At 41.0% G+C, this 20733-nt stretch overlaps 1 protein-coding gene across 1 annotated transcript in view; it reads left to right on the top strand.

Moving 5' to 3' along the window:
* Positions 1-1880: 1880 nt before the first annotated feature.
* Positions 1881-20733, top strand: part of kdm5a (lysine demethylase 5A) — a 158773-nt gene continuing 139920 nt past the window's right edge. Inside the window, exons 1-2 of the mRNA XM_073058897.1 lie at positions 1881-2462; positions 19347-19424. Of these exons, the coding sequence (XP_072914998.1) occupies positions 2316-2462; positions 19347-19424 (225 nt within the window). The 5' untranslated portion in view covers positions 1881-2315. The remainder of the gene's footprint in view (positions 2463-19346; positions 19425-20733) is intronic.

Raw genomic sequence — 20733 nt, 5'->3', positions numbered from 1 at the left:
TCCCCATGGGGAAATTCAACTTTTTTCCAATGTCCCATACACTTGTTGTAGCAAAACTGATTACATACAATACTTAACTCAGTAAAAAAAATATGATATGCATCTAAATCACTATCTCAAAAAGCATTAATAATAGCTTTTAAAAAGTTCTTAAGTCCTGGCGGTAGAATTGTAAAGCCTAATGGCATTGGGGAGTATTGACCTCTTCATCCTGTCTGAGGAGCATTGCATCGATAGTAACCTGTCGCTGAAACTGCTTCTCTGTCTCTGGATGGTGCTATGTAGAGGATGTTCAGAGTTATCCATAATTGACCGTAGCCTACTCAGCGCCCTTCGCTCAGCTACCGATGTTAAACTCTCCAGTACTTTGCCCACGACAGAGCCCGCCTTCCTTACCAGCTTATTAAGACGTGAGGCGTCCCTCTTCTTAATGCTTCCTCCCCAACACACCACCACAAAGAAGAGGGCGCTCTCCACAACTGACCTATAGAACATCTTCAGCATCTCACTACAGACATTGAATGACACCAACCTTCTTAGGAAGTACAGTCGACTCTGTGCCTTCCTGCACAAGGCATCTGTGTTGGCAGTCCAGTCTAGCTTCTCGTCTAACTGTACTCCCAGATACTTGTAGGTCTTAACCTGCTCCACACATTCTCCATTAATGATCACTGGCTCCATATGAGGCCTAGATCTCCTAAAGTCCACCACCATCTCCTTGGTCTTGGTGATATTGAGACGCAGGTAGTTTGAGTTGCACCATATCACAAAGTCCTGTATCAGTTTCCTATACTCCTCCTCCTGTCCATTCCTGACACACCCCACTATGGCCGTGTCATCAGCGAACTTCTGCACATGGCAGGACTCCGAGTTATATTGGAAGTCTGATGTGTACAGGGTGAACAGGACCGGAGAGAGTACGGTTCCCTGTGGCGCCCCTGTGCTGCTTACCACCGTGTCAGACCTACAGTCTCCCAACCGCACATACTGAGGTCTATCTGTCAAGTAGTCCACTATCCAATCCACCATGTGAGAGTCTACTCCCATCTCCGTTAGTTTGTGCCTTAAGATCTTGGGCTGGATGGTGTTAAAGGCACTAGAGAAGTCAAGGAATGTAATCCTCACAGCACAACTGACCCCATCTAGGTGAGAGAGTGATTTGTGCAGCAGATACGTGATAGCATCCTCCACTCCCACCTTCTCCTTATACGCAAACTGAAGAGGATCCTGGGCGTGCCTGGTTTGTGGCCTCAGATTCTGTATTATCAGCCGCTTACATCAGATTATCAGATCTTACATATGATTTCAAAGAAATAAATTAGGAAAAAAACTGCATTCACCAGTTATTGACAAAAGACTCAGAGAGGGGACTAATGGGAATGTTTTACCGCAATTTGTTATGATTTGGAATATGCTGTTGAAAAGGTTGAGGTTCCAAAGGGAGTTTGGAAAAACATTGAACAACTGCTATGAATTAGGCGGAGTTTTGGTGAACGATCTCACCCTGAAACATCGATTGTTTATTCCTCTCCATTGATGCTACCTGAGCCACCGAGTTCCTCCAAGATTTTGGTGTGTTCTGTGAGTGTAACTACCTGGACCACCCCTACAGAGAGCGGCTGTGACCAATCAGGTCGTGCATTTCGTGGATGGGCTCTGAAGGTACCAATAGGAAGACCCACTCTCAATCAATGAAGGGCTTTGTTTTTGCCAGCGAGGCCAATAGGCATCGAGCAGGTACAGCCAATAGCGTTGCACCTCTGCGGAGTCGGCCAATCGGCGCAAGAACGAGATCTTTAAACCGCACACGGGAGCACTACGCCCGATCCTTCCGCCGTTTTGAAAACATGAGCTCCGGTGCTTCAGCGCCTGGATCGTAACCCACCCCCGTGGGCTCATCCACACGCCTGACAGGAGTGTGTGCTGCGGCGGTGGGGCCGGGGGTGCTGGCGCAGTGGGAGGGCGGCGAGGCGTCGGCGGGACTAGTTTTCACGCGGCTGGCTTTGTGTTGGTGAGGCGGCGCGAGGCTCGGTGGAGCTCGGGTCCAGCCGTCCCTTGTCCGCCGCCGTGTTCAGACTGGGCTGGAGGGCAGTCCGGAGGGAGGGACGGAGGAGCGTTCGGCCCGCCTCCTACTCATCCTTGCTCCAGTGTGCGCGCGGCTGTCGGAGGCCTGGCCGTGCTGAGGGGCGGTGGCGATAGCGCCGGCAGACGCTGGGATTGCCCCGGGCCCCCACCTCCCAAGACCCCTAACCCCCTCCTGGCCCATTCTTTGTGTCCGGATTGCTCGCTCGCTGGCCCCCTGTCAGGCCGCAGTCATGTGGGTCTTCTCTGAGTTCATCCCGCCGCCCGAGTGTCCGGTGTTCGAACCCAGCTGGGAGGAATTCAATGAGCCGCTCGCCTACATCAACAAGATCAGGCCCATCGCCCAGAGGAGCGGTATCTGCAAAATACGCCCGCCTAAGGTGAGCCTCGCTCCCTCCCCCTCCCCCCCCTCCCCGAAGTTGGGTACAAGTGCTGGGTTGATGTGGTCGGGCCTGGCCTCCTGGTCACGGTGCCCTTCGGTAGGCAGCAGGAACAGGACTAGGCTATTCGGCCCGGAGCCTGCTTCTCCATTCTGCTAGATCATGGTTTATCGCCTACTGCGGCACCGTTTTTGTGTACCATCCCTTCAACGCCCAGAGAACCGTCAGTCGCTGTTTTGAATGCAGTCGGTGTCTTAATTCTCCACTGCCGTGGTTAGAGAATTCAAAGGGTTCACAACCCCCGGTTCAGTCCTTTACCCCGTATTCTGCGACTGACCCCCAACTTTAGACTGGAGAATTAGCCTCCATATCTCCATCGTGTTCACTCCTTGAAAAAAATTGTCTGCTCAATGAAATCATCCCTTATTCTTCTAAACTTTTGGGGAATACAGGCCCGGCCTATTTCAATCTTCCTTCGTGTGTTTGATGTACTATCCCGAGAAACGGGTGTATTTTCACTGCTCGCTCTATCAATAGCCTGTAGGTCATTCTGGGGAATGCATTGTGGGAAGGCAAATGGAGGAGAGTTTTTAAGGGGTCGTTGTGTTACCTATCTAAGTCTTGACAAAGAACTGTGGAAGTTGCCTCCAGTGTCAGTGTCCTGGACTCCGTCGTCAAAATCATGCTTAAAAAAAGTCTGGTTTAATCATAAGTTGATTGTAACTAGTGTGGGCATCAAATCTGCAATGTGATAAATGCAGTTTAGATACAATCCATACTATGGGCTCTGAAAAGTGGAGCAAATCAGAAAAGCAAAGAACCACATTCCATGCTGGAAATACTCAGCAAATTGTGCATCTTCTGTTGAGAGAAAAACAGCTGATGTTTCACATTGATGACCTCTCATCGTAATGAGATGCTGCTTATGATTCCTATCATTTTCTATTGTGTAAAAAAAAACTTGAGCTCCCAGTGCAGCTTTATGGTTTTGAGGGTTACACTTTTCTATGGCTAAGTTTGAATAAAAGTGTGATGTGATAACTTGGTATTGTTTTGGCGATGATTGTCATGGGTACTGGCGATATTGCTCTTCTGTTTTATGAGTGTGTTGTTGATCAGTCTTTACTAATATTCTTTTAGCATTAAAGGAGGAGTTGGTATTCTTCCCTTAGGTTGCTAAAGGAAAATTAGTTTGGCAATTTCTTTTCAGCTCAAGGTCCCCCTGACTGGCAGCGTTCTCAAAGATGTTCTCTGTAGTGTCTCTGTTGTCATATCCAGAAATGGGTTCTATTGCCAAGATTGAACTGTGTATTTTTGGTTTGTGCTCTCAACAAATAAAATTATCTTCCTTGTCTCCTAAGTTTCCTTATGTCTTGGTTTGTGTGAGGAGACCAAGGAGAGATTTTAACAGTATTCAAAAAATGTTTTAACACAGTCCTTCAGAGTAATTAAAACATATCATCTTTGTGTGGTTTTCTGATTTTTTTTTTGTGTGTCTGCTTTATTTTATGGAGTTGGGCTTAAATGTTTAAGGTTCTGACTTGGGTGAGAGCTTGATTTACTGGGCAGTAGCATCACACAGTGGCTTAGAAATAGTTTATTAGAATTATTAAGCTGATGCCAGCTCTTTCCAATGAACTGTTCAATCTGTACCACGCTCTGCCTTTCCTCAGGGTCTTGCAAATATTCTGATGGACTTTATTCATTGCTTTGAATGGAATTCTCTCATGCCTCCAGCTCAGAATAATCTATGATTTCATTCCTGGGGAAAATTGTACCTGACATTTCCAGTGTTCTGTTTTAATTTGAATAAATCCTTTAGTTACTTTTGTAGTGAAAGTAATTTCTGGTTGGGATTTTGAATCATAAAATTGTTGTGATTATTTGGTCTGAGTCACAATCAAATAATACTGTTAGTTTTATTCTATTGCTTTTTTCACAAAGCTCTCACAATTATTTTTGCTCAGATCAAATTCCCCCTTTGAAAATTGTTGACGATCCCTTTTCCCCTGCTCTTGAGTTTATGTCATGGAGTTTGCTTTCTATTATATGCCCTTAATTAACCAAACTACTTGGGGCACTCCACAATTCCTGGTATCACTTTGCTAAATCTTGTTTGAAAACATTCAAAGGCATTGATATTCTATCTAAGTCAAGAAGTGGAAACAATGGTAAAGGAAATTTAAAAAAAGCTCTCCATGATAGAAATCAGCATGAACAGAAGAAAATGTTGCAATTGCTCAGAAGGTCAGATGGCATCTATGGAAAGGTCAAAATGATAACTCAGATTTTGTCCAGCTTACAAAGTATTTCCAGCATTCGCTCTGTTTTGAATAGGATGTAGTATCCCAGATGAAGCCATACCAATAATTTACCAAGGTTTAGCTCAATTTTCTGTGCTTTTCAACTGTCCCTATTAATAAACCCAAACATGGACAGGTTTATTTTTCTAACTCTGCAACATCTGGCACCTGGAAATATTTTGTCATACCTTTGCCCATTTTCCTTGCAACCCATTAAGTGCCATTTAGTTGATTATCCCTCTTTTTCCTGCTAGAAGATATTCTTACTGCATAAAAGATCATCAATCTTTAACAATTTTGTGAACTTATTACACTCCTGATCTGTTATTGTGTTTTTCATTTATTATATTTTTAAATCTTTGTCATCTGCAGAATTTAATATTTGGTTTTTTATACCAAAGGACAGTTTGGGGATGCTTCTGCCCATCCTGGAATTTTCTCCATTGTGCCTCAAGACAGTTTTTATTCACATAGCCATTATCAATCCCCCTCTCCCAATTTTCTGCCAAGTTTTGTGTATTATTAAATGTCTTTTACTGTCACTGCTTCAGTTAAGTTTGTAAAATGGATTTGCCTTTTAATTCTTAGCAATTATTGTGATCTCAAGTTTTCTCTGCACTGGGTATTCTGTCAGAGTTCATGCCTTTGAACTGTTCTATGACATTGTTCTGATGAGTGTGAATAGGTTAGACTTTAAATTAGCAACTCAAACTAATTTGAAATTATCTTTGAGTTTATTCAGTTATGACAATAACATAATAAATGTGTTGAAACCATTGTATGGCCTATGACATGAGATACTGTATTAGGTAGGTGTGCATTTGTGCCTTTTTTGACATTTTGCTGACAGTGTTGAAACTTACATTTGGACTCTGTTCCACCATTCAGATGGCAGGGAGCGTTAGGCTAAAATATTTCATCTTTTTAAACTTTATTTCTAAAACAGACATCCCTTTTTAAATGCATCTAATTTCCATAGAACCACAAACCATTAGACCACGCAAAGCCAAGTAACAAGCTGATTTTTGCATTTCCAAACTCCTGTCGTAATTCCATAAAGCTCCTTGTCTTTTCATGTAAAGTTCTTATGTGTTTAAATATCATTCTGGTATATTTTAGTATCAAAGGATTATTAAGGCTGAAGTGGGTATTGGGCTCATGTAGATGAGGGGATTGGTTAGACACATATTACTTTATTGTACTTTCCTCCATATGCCTGCAGATTATGTTTCCCCTCAAGCTCACATTGACCATTTTCTTCTCATGTGAATCTTTGGCTTTTGAGCCATTTGATCTGTGAAAAGACTTTTCTGTTTTTCCTGTCCTAAGTTGGTCATAGATTGTACATCTTGTAAATGTCTACTCAACTTTCATAACTGGACCCTGGTAAATCTCATCTGTACCCTCTGGCTTGTCAGAGTTTTAAAAGCTTGGATGAGAAAGTTCAAAGATTCATGTATTATCAAAGTATACAACTTTGAAATTCTTATTTTCTGAGGACAACAAACTCGGCTGCAGTTGTCAAAACTGATATCCATTATCACTGCAATCATTTTCAATGTCCTAAGGATCTTCACATATTTCCTAATTGGGCCAAGTGACTAAAACAATATTTTAAAATTTCAATATAACTTTTTTTTTGCTCAGTACAGAAGGCTTGCTTCAAAGATTTATGCTTGTAATTGCATGTTGCTGTTGGTTCATCTGGTATAATTTTGTAATTAGTAATTGGTTTATTAATGTCATTCATATTGGAAAAACTATGTTGGCATACCATCCATACAGATTGCTCAATATGTAAGTACATTGAGGGATAAGAATGACAATGTGGATTATAGTGTTACAGAAAATGCAGGAAGGACGAAGTTGCAAGACTATGTGGTCAGTTGAGAGATCAATTGTTCATCTTTATCATGAGGTCCATTCAAGAGTCTTGAAACAGTGGGTTAGAAGCCTAGTCTCTTTTTTTTCAAGATTTCATAGCTTCTCCTTGAAGCTATGAGAAGTTAGAGAAGAGAAATTTACTGGAGTGGAAGGGGTTATTTGGTTATGCTTTCCCAAGGTGGCTGAAAGTGTAGACAGTCAATGGAGGGGAGTCTTTTTTCCTTAATAGAATGGGATGTGTACATAACTTCACAATTTCTTGCTGAGTTGGGTAAAGTAGTTGCTGTAGATACTGAATAGGTGAAGACCATTGCAGACATGCCAATTTTCCTTGGCCTTCTGAGGAGGTTGATGTGCTGGTATTGACTTTGCTCAGTAATCTTCAGTTTCTCTTTGCTCTTTTTACCAAAGCTTATAAATTCATATAATTCAGTTTTGTATTCAATTGGGTCCTCTCATAGCTCCTTGCTCAAAGCAATGTCTCTACTTTCTGTGAAGGCTGAGGAAAGTCCATCTCCCACCCCCCATCCTCACCACATTCTACAGGGGATGTATCAAGAGCATCCTGAGCAGCTGCATCACTGCCTCGTTTGGAAATTGCACCGTCTCGGATCGCAAGACCCTGCAGTGGATAGTGAGGTCAGCTGGGAAGATCATCGGGGTCTGTCTTCCCGCTATTACAGACATTTACAGTATACGCTGCACCCGCAAAGCTAACAGTATTGTGAAGGACCCCACACACCACTCACACAAACTCTTCTCCCTCCTGCCATCTGGAAAAAGGTACGGAAGCATTCGTGCTCTCACGACCAGACTGTGCAACAGTTTCTTCTCCCAAGCCATCAAGAGCCCTCAATACTCAGTCTAGACTGACATCTACATCATTTGTTATTATATTGTAATTTGTCCTCTACTGTGCCTATTTTCTTGTTTATATAATTGTTGTATTGGCCTGCATTGTTTTGTGCACTGTATGTAGTCCTGTGCAGGTCTGTAGTCTAGTGCAGTTTTAATGTTGTTTTACGTAATCTAGTGTAGCCTTGTGCTTTCTCACATAGTCTAGTTTTGTGTTTCATGTAGTGCCAGGGTCCTGGAGGAATGTTGTTTCATTTTTACTATGTACTGTACCAGCAATTTATGGTCGAAATGACAATAAACTTGACATGTTTTTCATCCAGTTTATTACTGGAACCTGGTAAATTTTGTCTCTGTGTAATATGGTGATCAAAATTACAATACTCTAGCTATGACTAGACTGAGCTTTAGTGCTTGGATTTTATAGTTCAACTTTATATTTCATGCTCTGACAGATGAAGGTTTGTATCCCAATTGCTTTTAGATAGATAGATACTTTATTCATCCCCATGGGGAAATTCAACTTTTTTTTCCAATGTCCCATACACTTGTTGTAGCAAAACTAATTACATACAATACTTAACTCAGTAAAAAATATGATATACATCTAAATCACTATCTCAAAAAGCATTAATAATAGCTTTTAAAAAGTTCTTAAGTCCTGGCGGTAGAATTGTAAAGCCTAATGGCATTGGGGAGTATTGACCTCTTCATCCTGTCTGAGGAGCATTGCATCGATAGTAACCTGTCGCTGAAACTGCTTCTCTGTCTCTGGATGGTGCTATGTAGAGGATGTTCAGAGTTATCCATAATTGACCGTAGCCTACTCAGCGCCCTTCGCTCAGCTACCGATGTTAAACTCTCCAGTACTTTGCCCACGACAGAGCCCGCCTTCCTTACCAGCTTATTAAGACGTGAGGCGTCCCTCTTCTTAATGCTTCCTCCCCAACACGCCACCACAAAGAAGAGGGCGCTCTCCACAACTGACCTATAGAACATCTTCAGCATCTCACTACAGACATTGAATGACGCCAACCTTCTTAGGAAGTACAGTCGACTCTGTGCCTTCCTGCACAAGGCATCTGTGTTGGCAGTCCAGTCTAGCTTCTCGTCTAACTGTACTCCCAGATACTTGTAGGTCTTAACCAGCTCCACACATTCTCCATTAATGATCACTGGCTCCATATGACTGGCTTGTCTTCCTGTGCTGCCATCTTTGGAGATCTCTGGGCTTGTACTGTGGCTTTTTCTAAGGCTTTTCTTTGGTACTTCCCGAAGCCCTGCTATAAAACGGCAACACCAATTTTTGTCTGATCTACAAACTTATTAATTATATATACCCATATCATTAATGTAAATTTTATCCTGAGAAGTACAAAGTAAACCATGCCAGGGCATGCACATTAAATTTCAGGGGCCTGGGAGGTGTTGTAAAACAGGGATTTGGGGGTAGAAGTACATAATTACCAGAAAGTGGTGACACAGACAAAATGGCGAAGAAGGCTGAGGACATGCTTGCTTTCATCAGTCAGGCACGAAGTACAGGAATTGGGACAATATGTTACAGCTGTACAAAATGTTGGCGAGACTTCACCTGGAACATTTTGTCCTTCTGGTTGCCATACTGTAGAGGAATGTGGCTAAATTAAGAGAAATGGAAATTTTCTTTGCACAGAAGGTGGAGGCACAAGCTGACAGAGGAATTGTTAGAGGTAGCTGTAATTATAATGCTTAAAAGACAACAGAAGTTTATAGGAAAGGTTTGGAAACAAATGCAGGTGCAAGTGGGACTAGTTCAGTCAGGCACCTTGGTTGGCATGGCTAGGATTGGCCAAGGGCATGTTTCCATGTTATATGGCTGCAAGAGTCTGGTACACCATTGGTCACAGGCTTCCAATTACAAAAACAAGTCTCCACTCCTGTCACCAAACCAATTATTCTCTGGACTGCAACATTCTGTACCAATTTCCCAGGCTGGAATTTGTCAAAGGCCTGAGTGAAATTTGTATATGAACTACACCACCTTCTACAATATATTTTGTTACTCTTTCAACAAACAATGTGATCAAATACAACCAGATATCCCATCAACAAAGCTCTGCCAATTATATGTGATGAATTACTGCATTTTCAAGTGTACATTAATTCTTAGCATTGGAGTCTTATCGATGTAGTGACATCTGCACTGGACTTCGAGGCAAGTGGTAGACAAAGTTGCAAGACTATGATGTGGTCAATTGAGAGATCAATTGCTCATCTTTATTATGAGGTCCATTCAAAAGTTTTGTAACAGTGGGTTAGAAGCCTAGTCTCTTTTTTTTTTCAAGATTTCATAGCTTCTCCTTGAAGCTATGAGAAGTTAGAGAAGAGAAACTTACTGGAGTGGAAGGGGTTATTTGGTTATGCTTTCCCAGGGTGGCTGAAAGTGTAGACAGTCAACGGAGGGGAGGCAAGCATCAACTCTGTCTCATTTAAAAAAAAAACAATGCTAAAAGAAATGGCTAAGTTGCCCCCTGAAATGCCACAAGGCTCAGAAAGGAGCAACAATATTTTCTAATGACTTTGCTAGCACTGAGGTTTGACTCAACTCTGGATTGTCCCTGCTTCCTTTCTTGAATAAAGATATCACATTTGCTGTCCTCCGGTCATCAGGCATCTCACCTATGACCAATGAAAATTTAAAAATCTGTCAGGGCCCTGGAGATCTCCTCCCTCCCCTCACCCCCTCCCCATTAGTGTGAGAGACATCTCTTTAGTCCTTGTTAATTTCTCCTTTATTCCCATCAAAACATAAACACCATCCTTTTTAATGATGCCATACTCTTGAGCATCAGCACCTGTGAGTGATTACAAATTGAAAGTATTCATTAAAGATTTAACCCATGTTTACCAGCTCTGTAAATAGATTATCCCCTTTGTCCCTAACAAGCCTCACTCTTTGCCTGGTTATTTTATAAACTGCTTTGGGATTATTTCTAACCTAATAAACTCTCCTTGGGCATTCAGCTGGGTCCAAGTATTTTACCTCGACCCAGTGGAAGCCCAAGAAAAGTTTATGCATCATATTCGCTGGGAAAACAAGAGATCCTTTTTCATTTCTGACCTTATTTTCCCAATAATACTTTGTGGCTATCTTTCATTTTATTCTGTACTGACATTATGGTATATGGCATTACAAAAAAATAGTCAGACCTTTTTCTATATTTTCTAGTCATGTTTTTTCCTGACCTGATTACTTATTTTGACTTGTCAGTTTTACTTTCCTTAATGAATCTATGCTCAATGTTCTCGCTGTTGGCCAGTTTAAACCCTCCCCTACAGGAAATTACCTCTGAGTAAGTTGGTCCTGGCTCAACGGAGCCTTTTTTCCCTATGCAAATCCCACTATTTAGAGTTGATCCAGTACACCGGGAAACTAAAACACTCCCTCCTCCATATCCAGCTATGCATTCACTTACATTTTTATTCTCATTGGTGTATGGCACTAGGAGTAATCTGGATATTAATGGTCTGAGGTTGTGCTTTTTTGTAGTTATTTCCCAACTGGGTTAATCCTGTTTTTTTATTTAAGAAACGATATTAGTATCGATATGGACCACTTCATTTGACTGTTCATTTGTTGCCCATTGATGATACCGTTATCCTTGCTACCAGGGAGGCAGCAAACCGTTCTAGATTTCTATCATAGAAATGTTTGCTTCTGTCCAACAATAAAATTCTCAGTAACTTCTGGTCTCTGGCTTTTCTACTCCCTCCCAGTAAACTGTACTCTGGCTGTACACTCCAAGGAAACACTCTATTCAGAACCAAAAAAGCTGATTTCGGTGAGATGCTCTTGGGACATCTGAAATACCTACTCTGCTTTTTATTATCACTCTACCAGTTGCCTATTGTTCTTGCTGCACTCTTGAACAGCTGAAATGTTATAATGCAATACTTGGCCTTGTGGATGAAATACACCGTCATCAGCTGTTGCTTGGGTCTCTCCATTGAAGACATTGCACCTGTGGTTGCCCAAGTTATAGGAAATGAGTTGGCTTTCACATGTAGCATAGGACCTTGCATTCCATAGCTCTGAGTTGCTTACTATGCTTCCTTTTGCTTTGTATACCCAGCAGACATCAGAATTTTATAAACTAAATTAAAATCAGATCCAATTCTTGTGAATGAATGCTATCAACTTTCATACCCCATCCCTATTCCCCGCTGCTCATGTTCCTTCCCTGTCCTTATTTGAATAATAAGATACCTAGTGTCATCTGCATGTCAAGTAGTGTGTTGGGGGAATTTTGTTGACATTTTTTATTCTCCCCACAAAAATTTTTCCATATTTCAAATTTTAGGTAGTGATATGTGAAATATATAAGGGTGAAATTCTGCAACTCAAATGGTCATAATACAGAGGTTGACTGTTTGTTTCTTGGAGCCAAGAATCATAATTGAACAATCTTCTGTTGGGATGGGAATCTGTTCTTGCCAAACTTATGTTCCACATGGCAGTTAGTTTTAATTCCTTTCTTGGTTCGGGCCAGATCACCTCCAATCCCCTTTTTATATTTATTTAGCCAGAGGGTGGTAAATCTGTGGAATTTGTTGCGACAGGCAGCTGTGGAAGCCTGGTCATTGGGTGTATTTAAGGCATTGCGTAAGGTTATGGGGAGAAGTCAGGAGAATGGGGTTAAGAGGGAAATGGATCAGCCATGATAAAATGGTGGAGCAGACTTGATGGATCGAATGGCTTAATTTTGCTCCTACGTCTTGTGGTCTTGTGTTTGAATTTAATGTAGAGCGAAAAGGCTCTGGTATATTATTTAAGGCATCGCTTTTCTATGTGATACTGTTTTTGAAACTGAATAATATGAGAATTTCTGATGTGAATGATTTCACTTTGAGTTCAAGTAAGACAAATTACAGAAGAAATCTGATAAATCTTGGTATTTGGGTGCTGGATTTGCTAATTTTGTGGACTGTTTGATGTTTGCATTGATATACCTTATACTATTTTAATTCACTTTTCTTACCTATCACACTATTATAATAAATTTCCTACTGAACCATTTATCCTGAAAGAGAATGGGAACTGGAGCCAGGATTGATTGCAATACTCTAATGGTCTGTAAAGTTGCAATGTAATTTCTTGACTTTTTAAACTCTCTCTTGATTAATAAAGCCAAGCATGTCATACACTTTTTTAACCATGCTTTCAGCGTTGTGGCCAATTTCAGGGAGCTCAGTGAACATTACCTGGTTTTTCAGGTGCAGGTTATACAATGGGCGGTGTTTGTGGTTTGCTATATTTTGTACTCCTTTGCAAGGGAGCAGTGCAAAACAATTTTTCAGCTGATGAAATGGGGCAGTGACAAGTGTTAGTAAATGAACAATTTGATGTTTATTGTGACCTTTGTTTCATTGGGCTAGGTGATCAGTCATAAATCAGTATGTCACCTAAAATATGCTTTTTTGTTGCAAGAGCTACAGTATGTCCTAAGGCAAAATTGGGTGAGAATGTATTTTTGAAGAACAGTAGAAAAACACATTCCCTTGAAATGGGAAGTACGTAGTCTGCATGTGGTTGATGTTTCATGTGCAAAGCTACAGCTTGGAGGTTCTAGTCTTGTATACTATAGTTTGTTTATTGCAACAGGCAAGTGGACAAACTCTGCTGACGGTTAACAAGTAAGGAGAGATGTTAAAGATGAAGTAAAATACTAATGAACAAAGGAGAATAAAACTTGGAAGTGAAATCAGGAAGCCTGTCATTATGAAAAGATGAAAATTCAGGACACCTGAATCAGCATTTTCAAAAGTGACATTTCTAGATTCTTTTGAGGTAATTAGATTGAGGTGCAAGGCAGTATGCTTTAACCAAAGAACACAACGTTCTTCAGTTGAATCATGTTAATACTGATGAGAAGTTACTGTTTGTAATCTCACTTTTTGTTATTGATGAATTCAATCTTTTTTTTACAGCCCAGGTATTCTGCTTAAGTCAGCATGACTCCTCTCCTTCAGTAATAAGACATGTATATCATTGGACCAGCAGACCACTGATAAGCTTGAGTGTATGGTTGAGTTTTGTTGCCAAGCATGTTGGCTACTAGCCTTGTGTTATCCTTTTTTTGTTTTAAAAATAAAACTGGGTATTAGGGAGATATTGGTATGTGATCTCAGTTTAATACAGGCAGTCCCCAGGTTATGAACAAGTTCAATACCTGAGCCCGTCTTTAAGTCGGATTTGTACGTAAGTCGGAACAATTGCATCCAGTATTATTTAGAGTCAGTTAGTCAAACATTTTTCTTAGTATATAGTTTACAGTCTGCCCTCCTTATCCACGGGGGATTGGTTCTGGGACTCCTCGCTGATACCAAAATTTGTGGATGCGCAAATCCGTTATTCAGCCTGTCTGAATATGGTGGACCTTAGGACCCAGCGGAACTCCAGACCTTATTTAACCTGTCTCACTGCGGTGGACATTAGGACCCGGCATCAGAGATCTGAATCCGCAGTGTTTCTGTTCACGAAAATAATCACAATCACGATTGAGAATAAAGTAGAAATAATAAAGCGATTGGAAAGAGGTGAAACGCCATCGGTCATTGGAAAAGCGTTAGGCTACGTGGGTCAACGATCGGGACAATTTTAAAGGATAAAGGGAGAAAGGCTCTGCCCCGATGAAAGCTACAATTATTACTAAGCAACACAGTGGTTTAATTATTGGGCTTTGGGGTTTTGGGTTTTTGATCCTCCGCATCAACCCAGCACGGTGGACAGCCGTGCTAAATAAGTCCTGAGAACTTCCGTTCTCGAGCCCAGCACTGAAACGTACTTTCTGCAGTGTTATATGCATAGAAAGGTAAAATATATACTATATACTAAGACAAACGTTTGACTGATGCTAAATAATACCAGATGTACCTGTTCCAACTTACTTAGTAAGAGAACTTCTGATTTTTTAAGTCCAGATCCCGATAACCCACGCACATCCTCCCGTATACTTTAAATCATCTCTAGATTACTTATAATACCTAATACAATGTAAATGCTCTGTAAAATGGTTGTTATACTGCATTGCTTAGGAAATAATGACAAGAAAAAATGTCTGCACATGCTCGAACAACAAGTACTGGAAGAGCACTTCTGGGTTTTCGTGATTCGCGGATGTGGAATTTGTGGATAAGGAGGGCCGAATGTATATTTTAACTTTCTATGCATATAAAGCACTTAAGAAATATAAGTATTCCAGTAATTAAACGACTGCATTGCTTAGTAATAATTGTAGCTTTCATCGGGCAGGGCCTTTCAGATGCTCCATTATTCTCACTTTATCCTTTAAAATTGTTCCGATTGTTGACCGACTGTAGCCTAACGCTTTTCCAGTGACCGATGGTGTTTCACCTGTTACGAACCCCGTAACCTATACGTCGTCAATACTAAACCTAAAAGTGCGGGTATAATAATAATCAATAAGAAATAAGCTCTATCGTTGTCTAGGGGATAATGTATTGTCCGATGGAAATATAAATTTCACTGCAGTTCCACAAGCTGCTGTCTTTTGGTTGTCACTGTGTTGCACTTTGTTGGAGAGAGAGAGAGAGAGATAATGGCAACATTTACCGCTACGGGTTTTTCCAACCTTCCTTTATGATTTCGATCCATCAGGTGTCTCGTTGTCGTGGCTGTTCACTTGTGGCCTTTCCTTTAGCTAAACCGCTCTTCCGTGATGAGCCCGCCACCCAGGCAAGGGAGGACGCACATGAGCTCTCACCGGCTTTTGCTATAAAACGCTGTCCCTGGATCTCTAGCGTTTCTCCTGGTGCGTCTCAAGGGGTGTTCCCCCAGACCCCTCTTTTATCCTTACTCACGGGATCTCAGATGTCAATCAGGTTGGGATGATGCAATCCCTCAACCAGACCACTCTGGTTGTCCCCTGAGGAGTTTCAATGAATAGTACAGTACTCAATACACAATTCCATCTCCAAGAGACAATAGCAGTAGTCAGTGGTTCCGTTCCGCTGACGTCCGGACACATTCCACCTGGTTGTGTATTCTGTGTGTCTCTCTCATTTCCTGGGTCTCAGACCCGAAATAATAGCGATCTTACGATTCTCAAAAAGGAGGGGGGCGACTCTGTACCCTTCGGCCCCTCAGAGTTGCTTCACCTTCGTAACAAACCTCTTTCCGATCGCTTTATTATTTCCACTTTATTTTCAATCATGATCACTTCCCGTCAACGGAACAGAAACACTGCGGGTGGCAGGTCTCAAGCTCTGCTGGGTCCTAAGGACCACCGCACTGAATTCCCCGGGTCCTAAAGTCCACTGCACTGAGACAGGTTAAATGGGACAAGTGGGGGCTGTGCTGGGTTTGGGTTCAAGTATTTGATCCTCCACAATATTCAGCGTGGGAATTTAAACTGGAGGTGGCAGTGTTTTTTTTTACAAGGTCGAGTTGCAAGCTCAATATCAACCCGGCGCGCTCAGGAGCGGTCTGTCACTGGATCAACTCGGGAACCTCCGTTCTCAAGCCTGGCGCTGATCTCACTGCGCCGCCAGCCGACCGGAAGGTGGGGGGGGGGGGGTGGGGAGAGGGTCAGGGTGAATCTTGCCAAGAAAAATTTAAGCCAAATACAAAGTTACACATCCAACACAATGTCAACGTCAACGACTTTAAATGGCGGATGGTGTCGCGATCCAACTTAAAATGGTTCTCCTTCCTTGGTTTGTAAGTAAGAGTTGTTTGTAAGTCGGATGTTCGTAACTCGAGGACTACCTATATTTAGTATTTCTGTTGTCTCCCATGTGTTCATTGGATCAATTAGCACAGGCAAAATCTTCCATTAGGATTGCATGTTCATACAACTTGGAGGCTGGCTGCTTTCTTCTGATCTGGAGATTTAATATGTCTGGGATTTGTTGTTAGTTTGAGAATAAACTTACCTGCTTCTGTTTGTATTTTTATGAGCACTAAGACTTTTTGCCTGTACATTGAAATTCTTAAACACAAGGTATTCTGCAGATTCTGGAAATCTAGAGCAACACTCTCAAAATGCTGGAAGAACTCAGCAGGTCAGGCAGCATCAATGGTTGATATTGGGTTTCAGAAAACCCATTTATGGGGGGGAAGGTGTAGATAGCCTTTGTTGTTTAATGGCTTGATGGGCTATTTTGATAGCTACTGTAAGAAGAGCTGTGTTACTGCAGACTTGAAATCACCTATAAATTATAAAGAACAAATATGGGTTTCCTTCCAGAAATGTTTAGTTTATTATCTAATAGCTTTGTAACTAAGTTAAAATGCATGGATATCTTAAAGTTGATGTTTAATATGGTTAAAAATAATTTCAAATGATGATGGTATGATTTGATTGAGTGGAGTTTGCTTTATTTATAGTGTGCTGTCACATTAAATGAGTTACTCATTGTGACTGTTTTGCCTGCAAATGTTGCATCCAATTTACACAACACAAATTCATACAAGGAGTGCAAGATAAATGGAGAGTGATTTCAAGCATGTTCAACTGTGTGATAGAGCTATTGGTCTGGGGCACTGAGGATTTTACCACCTTTGGCATTATGATGAAGTGACAAATCGTGTTGTCCTGGACACCAATTATAATGTCTGTTGTCCACCAGTGTCTAACAGAGACTGAGTTTTGTTTATATATAATGCCAGATTACAATAATTATTAGCATACAGTTATCTGTGTGCGCACCCCCCCCCAACTTCTTACCTAAATTTCCGTCCTTTATTGTTTCCAGAACTTGACATTCTTGCAATTCTAAGGCTCTAGAACATTTTCCCTTCTGTTTGAGTGTGCCATAGGGGACTTGGCATTTTCTCTGCGATGTTCTCACTAAAGCACTCTCCCTTCATGTGACCATATTGAGAAAAGCAGTTTGGAAGAGTTAAATGATTCTCTCCGATGGATTTAAAAAAAAATGTTTCTCTATCTTTTTTGAGACTGTCATTGAAGAAGGATTTAACTAAATATTTTGGTCCTGTGACCTTATTTTTGGTTTGCAGTAGCATTAATAATGCTACAGCCAAGTGCTTTGGGATCTTGGACTATATTAAAGATGCTATAGGACAAGTCAAATAAGATCATATGGCCTCAGTACAGTTTATGTTAAACCATTTATCTGATTTTGGATCACACGTATTTTTAAAATATTCAGGTAACATACCACTGAAGTCAGGGAAGTCTTATGGGAGGTGTTGGAAGTGGGTGTGCATTTTTGCAGCAATTTAAAGAACTTGTAGCACCACAAAGCTCTAGAAATCATGAAGTTTTTATCTATATTACTTGTGATATGTAGAGCATGACAATATATACATAATAAGCTCTATACAAAGTAATGAGAAAATAACAATTTAAGGTATTAGTTTTGATGAATAAATATTAATCAGAACTGCTGAGATAACTTTTCAGCATTTGTGTCCAAGGGTGATGCCATCTCAGAAAGAAGCATCTCACGTCACACCATTCATTCAACAAGCACTGATCTGTCAGTCAAGATTATCTACTCTGCAATGGGATTCAAACTTAAGCTGTCTGATTTAGAAAGGAGTGTGCCACTAAGTCACAACTGACAACTTAATATGGAATGCTGTGTTATTGATTGAATTGTGGAGTTAAGTTTAAGGAACTTGGTGCTCCAGCACGTGCATGTCTCTGTTCCATCAAGGACACTTTCAAAAGGCTTGCCTAAAGAAGGTGGTGTCCATCATTAAGGATTCCCACCACCCAGATCATGCTCTCTTCTCTTTACTACTATTAGAAGGAAGCTAAAGGAGCCTGAAGATCCACACTCAGTGTTCCAGTAACAGCTTCTTCCCCTCCGACATCAGATTTCTGAATGCACAATGAATCCATCCACTATTTTTGTTCTTTTTGCACTACTGATTCAAAAATTTTAATGCTTATTAATATATTTACCGTAATTTATTGCATGTTTTATGTATTGCACTGTAGAGCTGCCATAAAACAACAACTTTCCTGACATATGGTGGCGCGCTTAGACACAGTGACTTCAACAGGGCCAACCAAAGATGTTATTGTTTGTTATAAATGTAATTAGTTATGATTGCAAGTCCCTGCTGTACATTAGAACTTACAGTGTTGTAGGTTTACCAGTCAATGAGTTGCTCTTTGGAGAAATGGAAGGAGTTGGACTTGGTGTGGACTATGTTGCTGCAGTGCGTGGAGTGGTGTGCAGTCTAACAATGAGTGATTGTCTTGGACATTGGTATTGTGGATTGCTACAAGCTTGTTTCACTTGTTTATTGGCGGGGTCAATGGTGGGGGAGTTGCATGGCCTCGGTTGTAGTGAGGTCTAGGCCTCAAGCTGCAGTATCATCTGTTTGCAGCTGCCCTGGAGAAAGGCATTAGAATCAGTGCTAGAGGTGTTGTGGCATTGCATCAATTTTGGTGATGTCGGTGCTGCTCTCCAGTGTTTGCTCGGCTTAGCTGAGCTTTATTATGTTCAATTGCAGACAGCTGCAATATTCATGGACTCCGGGACTTGGGCTATTTTTTTGTGTGAGTGACATATTTTGCAACTAATATGTGCCTTGTGCTGTGTATGACTGTTGGTACTGTTTTGTGTACCATGGCCTTGGGGTAACACTGTTTCATTTGGCTATATTCATACGTGGCTGAATGACAATTAAACTAGTTGTCAGTGATAAGTCTGATTCTGAAATAATATGCAGTGAACTTGACAATTGATAAATTGTCTTTAAGGCTTGCTGAGAATTGAATATTATTAAATTTTCTCTTTGGCATTTGAAGATATGTGGTAAGTTTTGCTCAAGATTGAAGTTTCAATTTTTGTTTTTCAGGACTGGCAACCGCCTTTTGCTTGTGAGGTGAAAAATTTTCACTTCACACCAAGAATTCAACGACTCAATGAGCTGGAGGTGAGAGGGAATTTGCATTTCTGGGGAAGCCTGAACAGATTGTTAATGTATAATTTTTTTCCCTTAAACATGTATGTTGTCTGTTCCTTTTCTTCATCTGCAATAAGAGCAGAAACTGCCAGAAATTCTCAGCAGGTTAGGTAGCAGGTGTGGAAAAGAGAAAACAGTTGATGTTGCAGTTCATTGACCTTCTATCAAGTATTTAGATAAATTTGTTGCAAAGAGACAAGGTAAAGGGAGAGAGAGTCAGCTCCATTATTAGGAGCCCCTTTCAGAGAGGGGTGGAGATGGATGCAGGTAAGGTAGAATAGTCCAAAGAGGAGAGAGAATAGTTAACAGCATTAACTCTTGTAACAAAGTTGAATGGTCAGTAAGTAGTTCAGTGGGAGTAGGAGGTCTCTTGGAGAAGATGCATTTGTAGAGAGTTTGGGAACAAGACAGAAGAGAACTAAAATTTGGGTCTACAACTGTGAGAAACTTGGAAGTTTGCCACAGTGGCCAGGGGGTGAAAATATAAAAATGGGATTTTTAGCCCAGCTGTTTTATGCTGGTATCTATGCTCACACAGACTCCTATCTCCTCCTTGCACTGAAACATCCCAGTATGTTCTCTTGTGCTCATCTTCCTTTCCCATGCTAATCTAACCTGAAATATAATTATACTAGTCAGATCAATATTCTCCATAGCTGTGGCTCACATCCTTACCACTGATGTCATTGAATTATATAGCATGGTTGCAGAATATTTACCCATTCAACTCGTGCTGGCTATGGTTTAGATAAGTAGCAGACCACTCAGTTCCATTTGCCTAATCTTTTCCCATTGCCCTGCATAATTAATTCCCTTGAGTACATAAATATTTCCTTTCACTGCTTGCAGGCAGCAAGTTTTGGATCATCACTATGTAAAATAAGTTTTTTGCATCACTTTGTAACTCTTGTCCAGCTTTCTTAAATGCCCCTAATTCTTGGTATCATCCAGTGCTTTTTACTGATTTCTCAGGCTTTTTGTTCCTATCCTTTTCTGTCATTAAGGAGGTGACCAATGAACCAACCTCTAATAGAGAAAGCTTCTCTTAGTCAGCTTCTATTTTGCTCTGCATCTCGATCAAATAATTTTTCGACTTCTTTGATCCAAGGTGTAGCATGTTCCACATGTAACTTGACAGAATATCTTCACTCTTCCAGTTTTGTTCTCCTGTACATTGCCAGATTTACTGTTTCACCATTGGCAGCTACCCTTGAACTGCCAGTGCCACAAGCTTTGGAATTCCTTTTCTTAACTTCATCTCTGCCATTTCCCTCATTAA

This window comes from Hemitrygon akajei, chromosome 10 (genome assembly GCF_048418815.1).
Source record: "Hemitrygon akajei chromosome 10, sHemAka1.3, whole genome shotgun sequence".
Taxonomy (NCBI): Eukaryota; Metazoa; Chordata; class Chondrichthyes; order Myliobatiformes; family Dasyatidae; genus Hemitrygon; species Hemitrygon akajei.
This window is presented reverse-complemented; position numbering and strand designations above follow the sequence as displayed.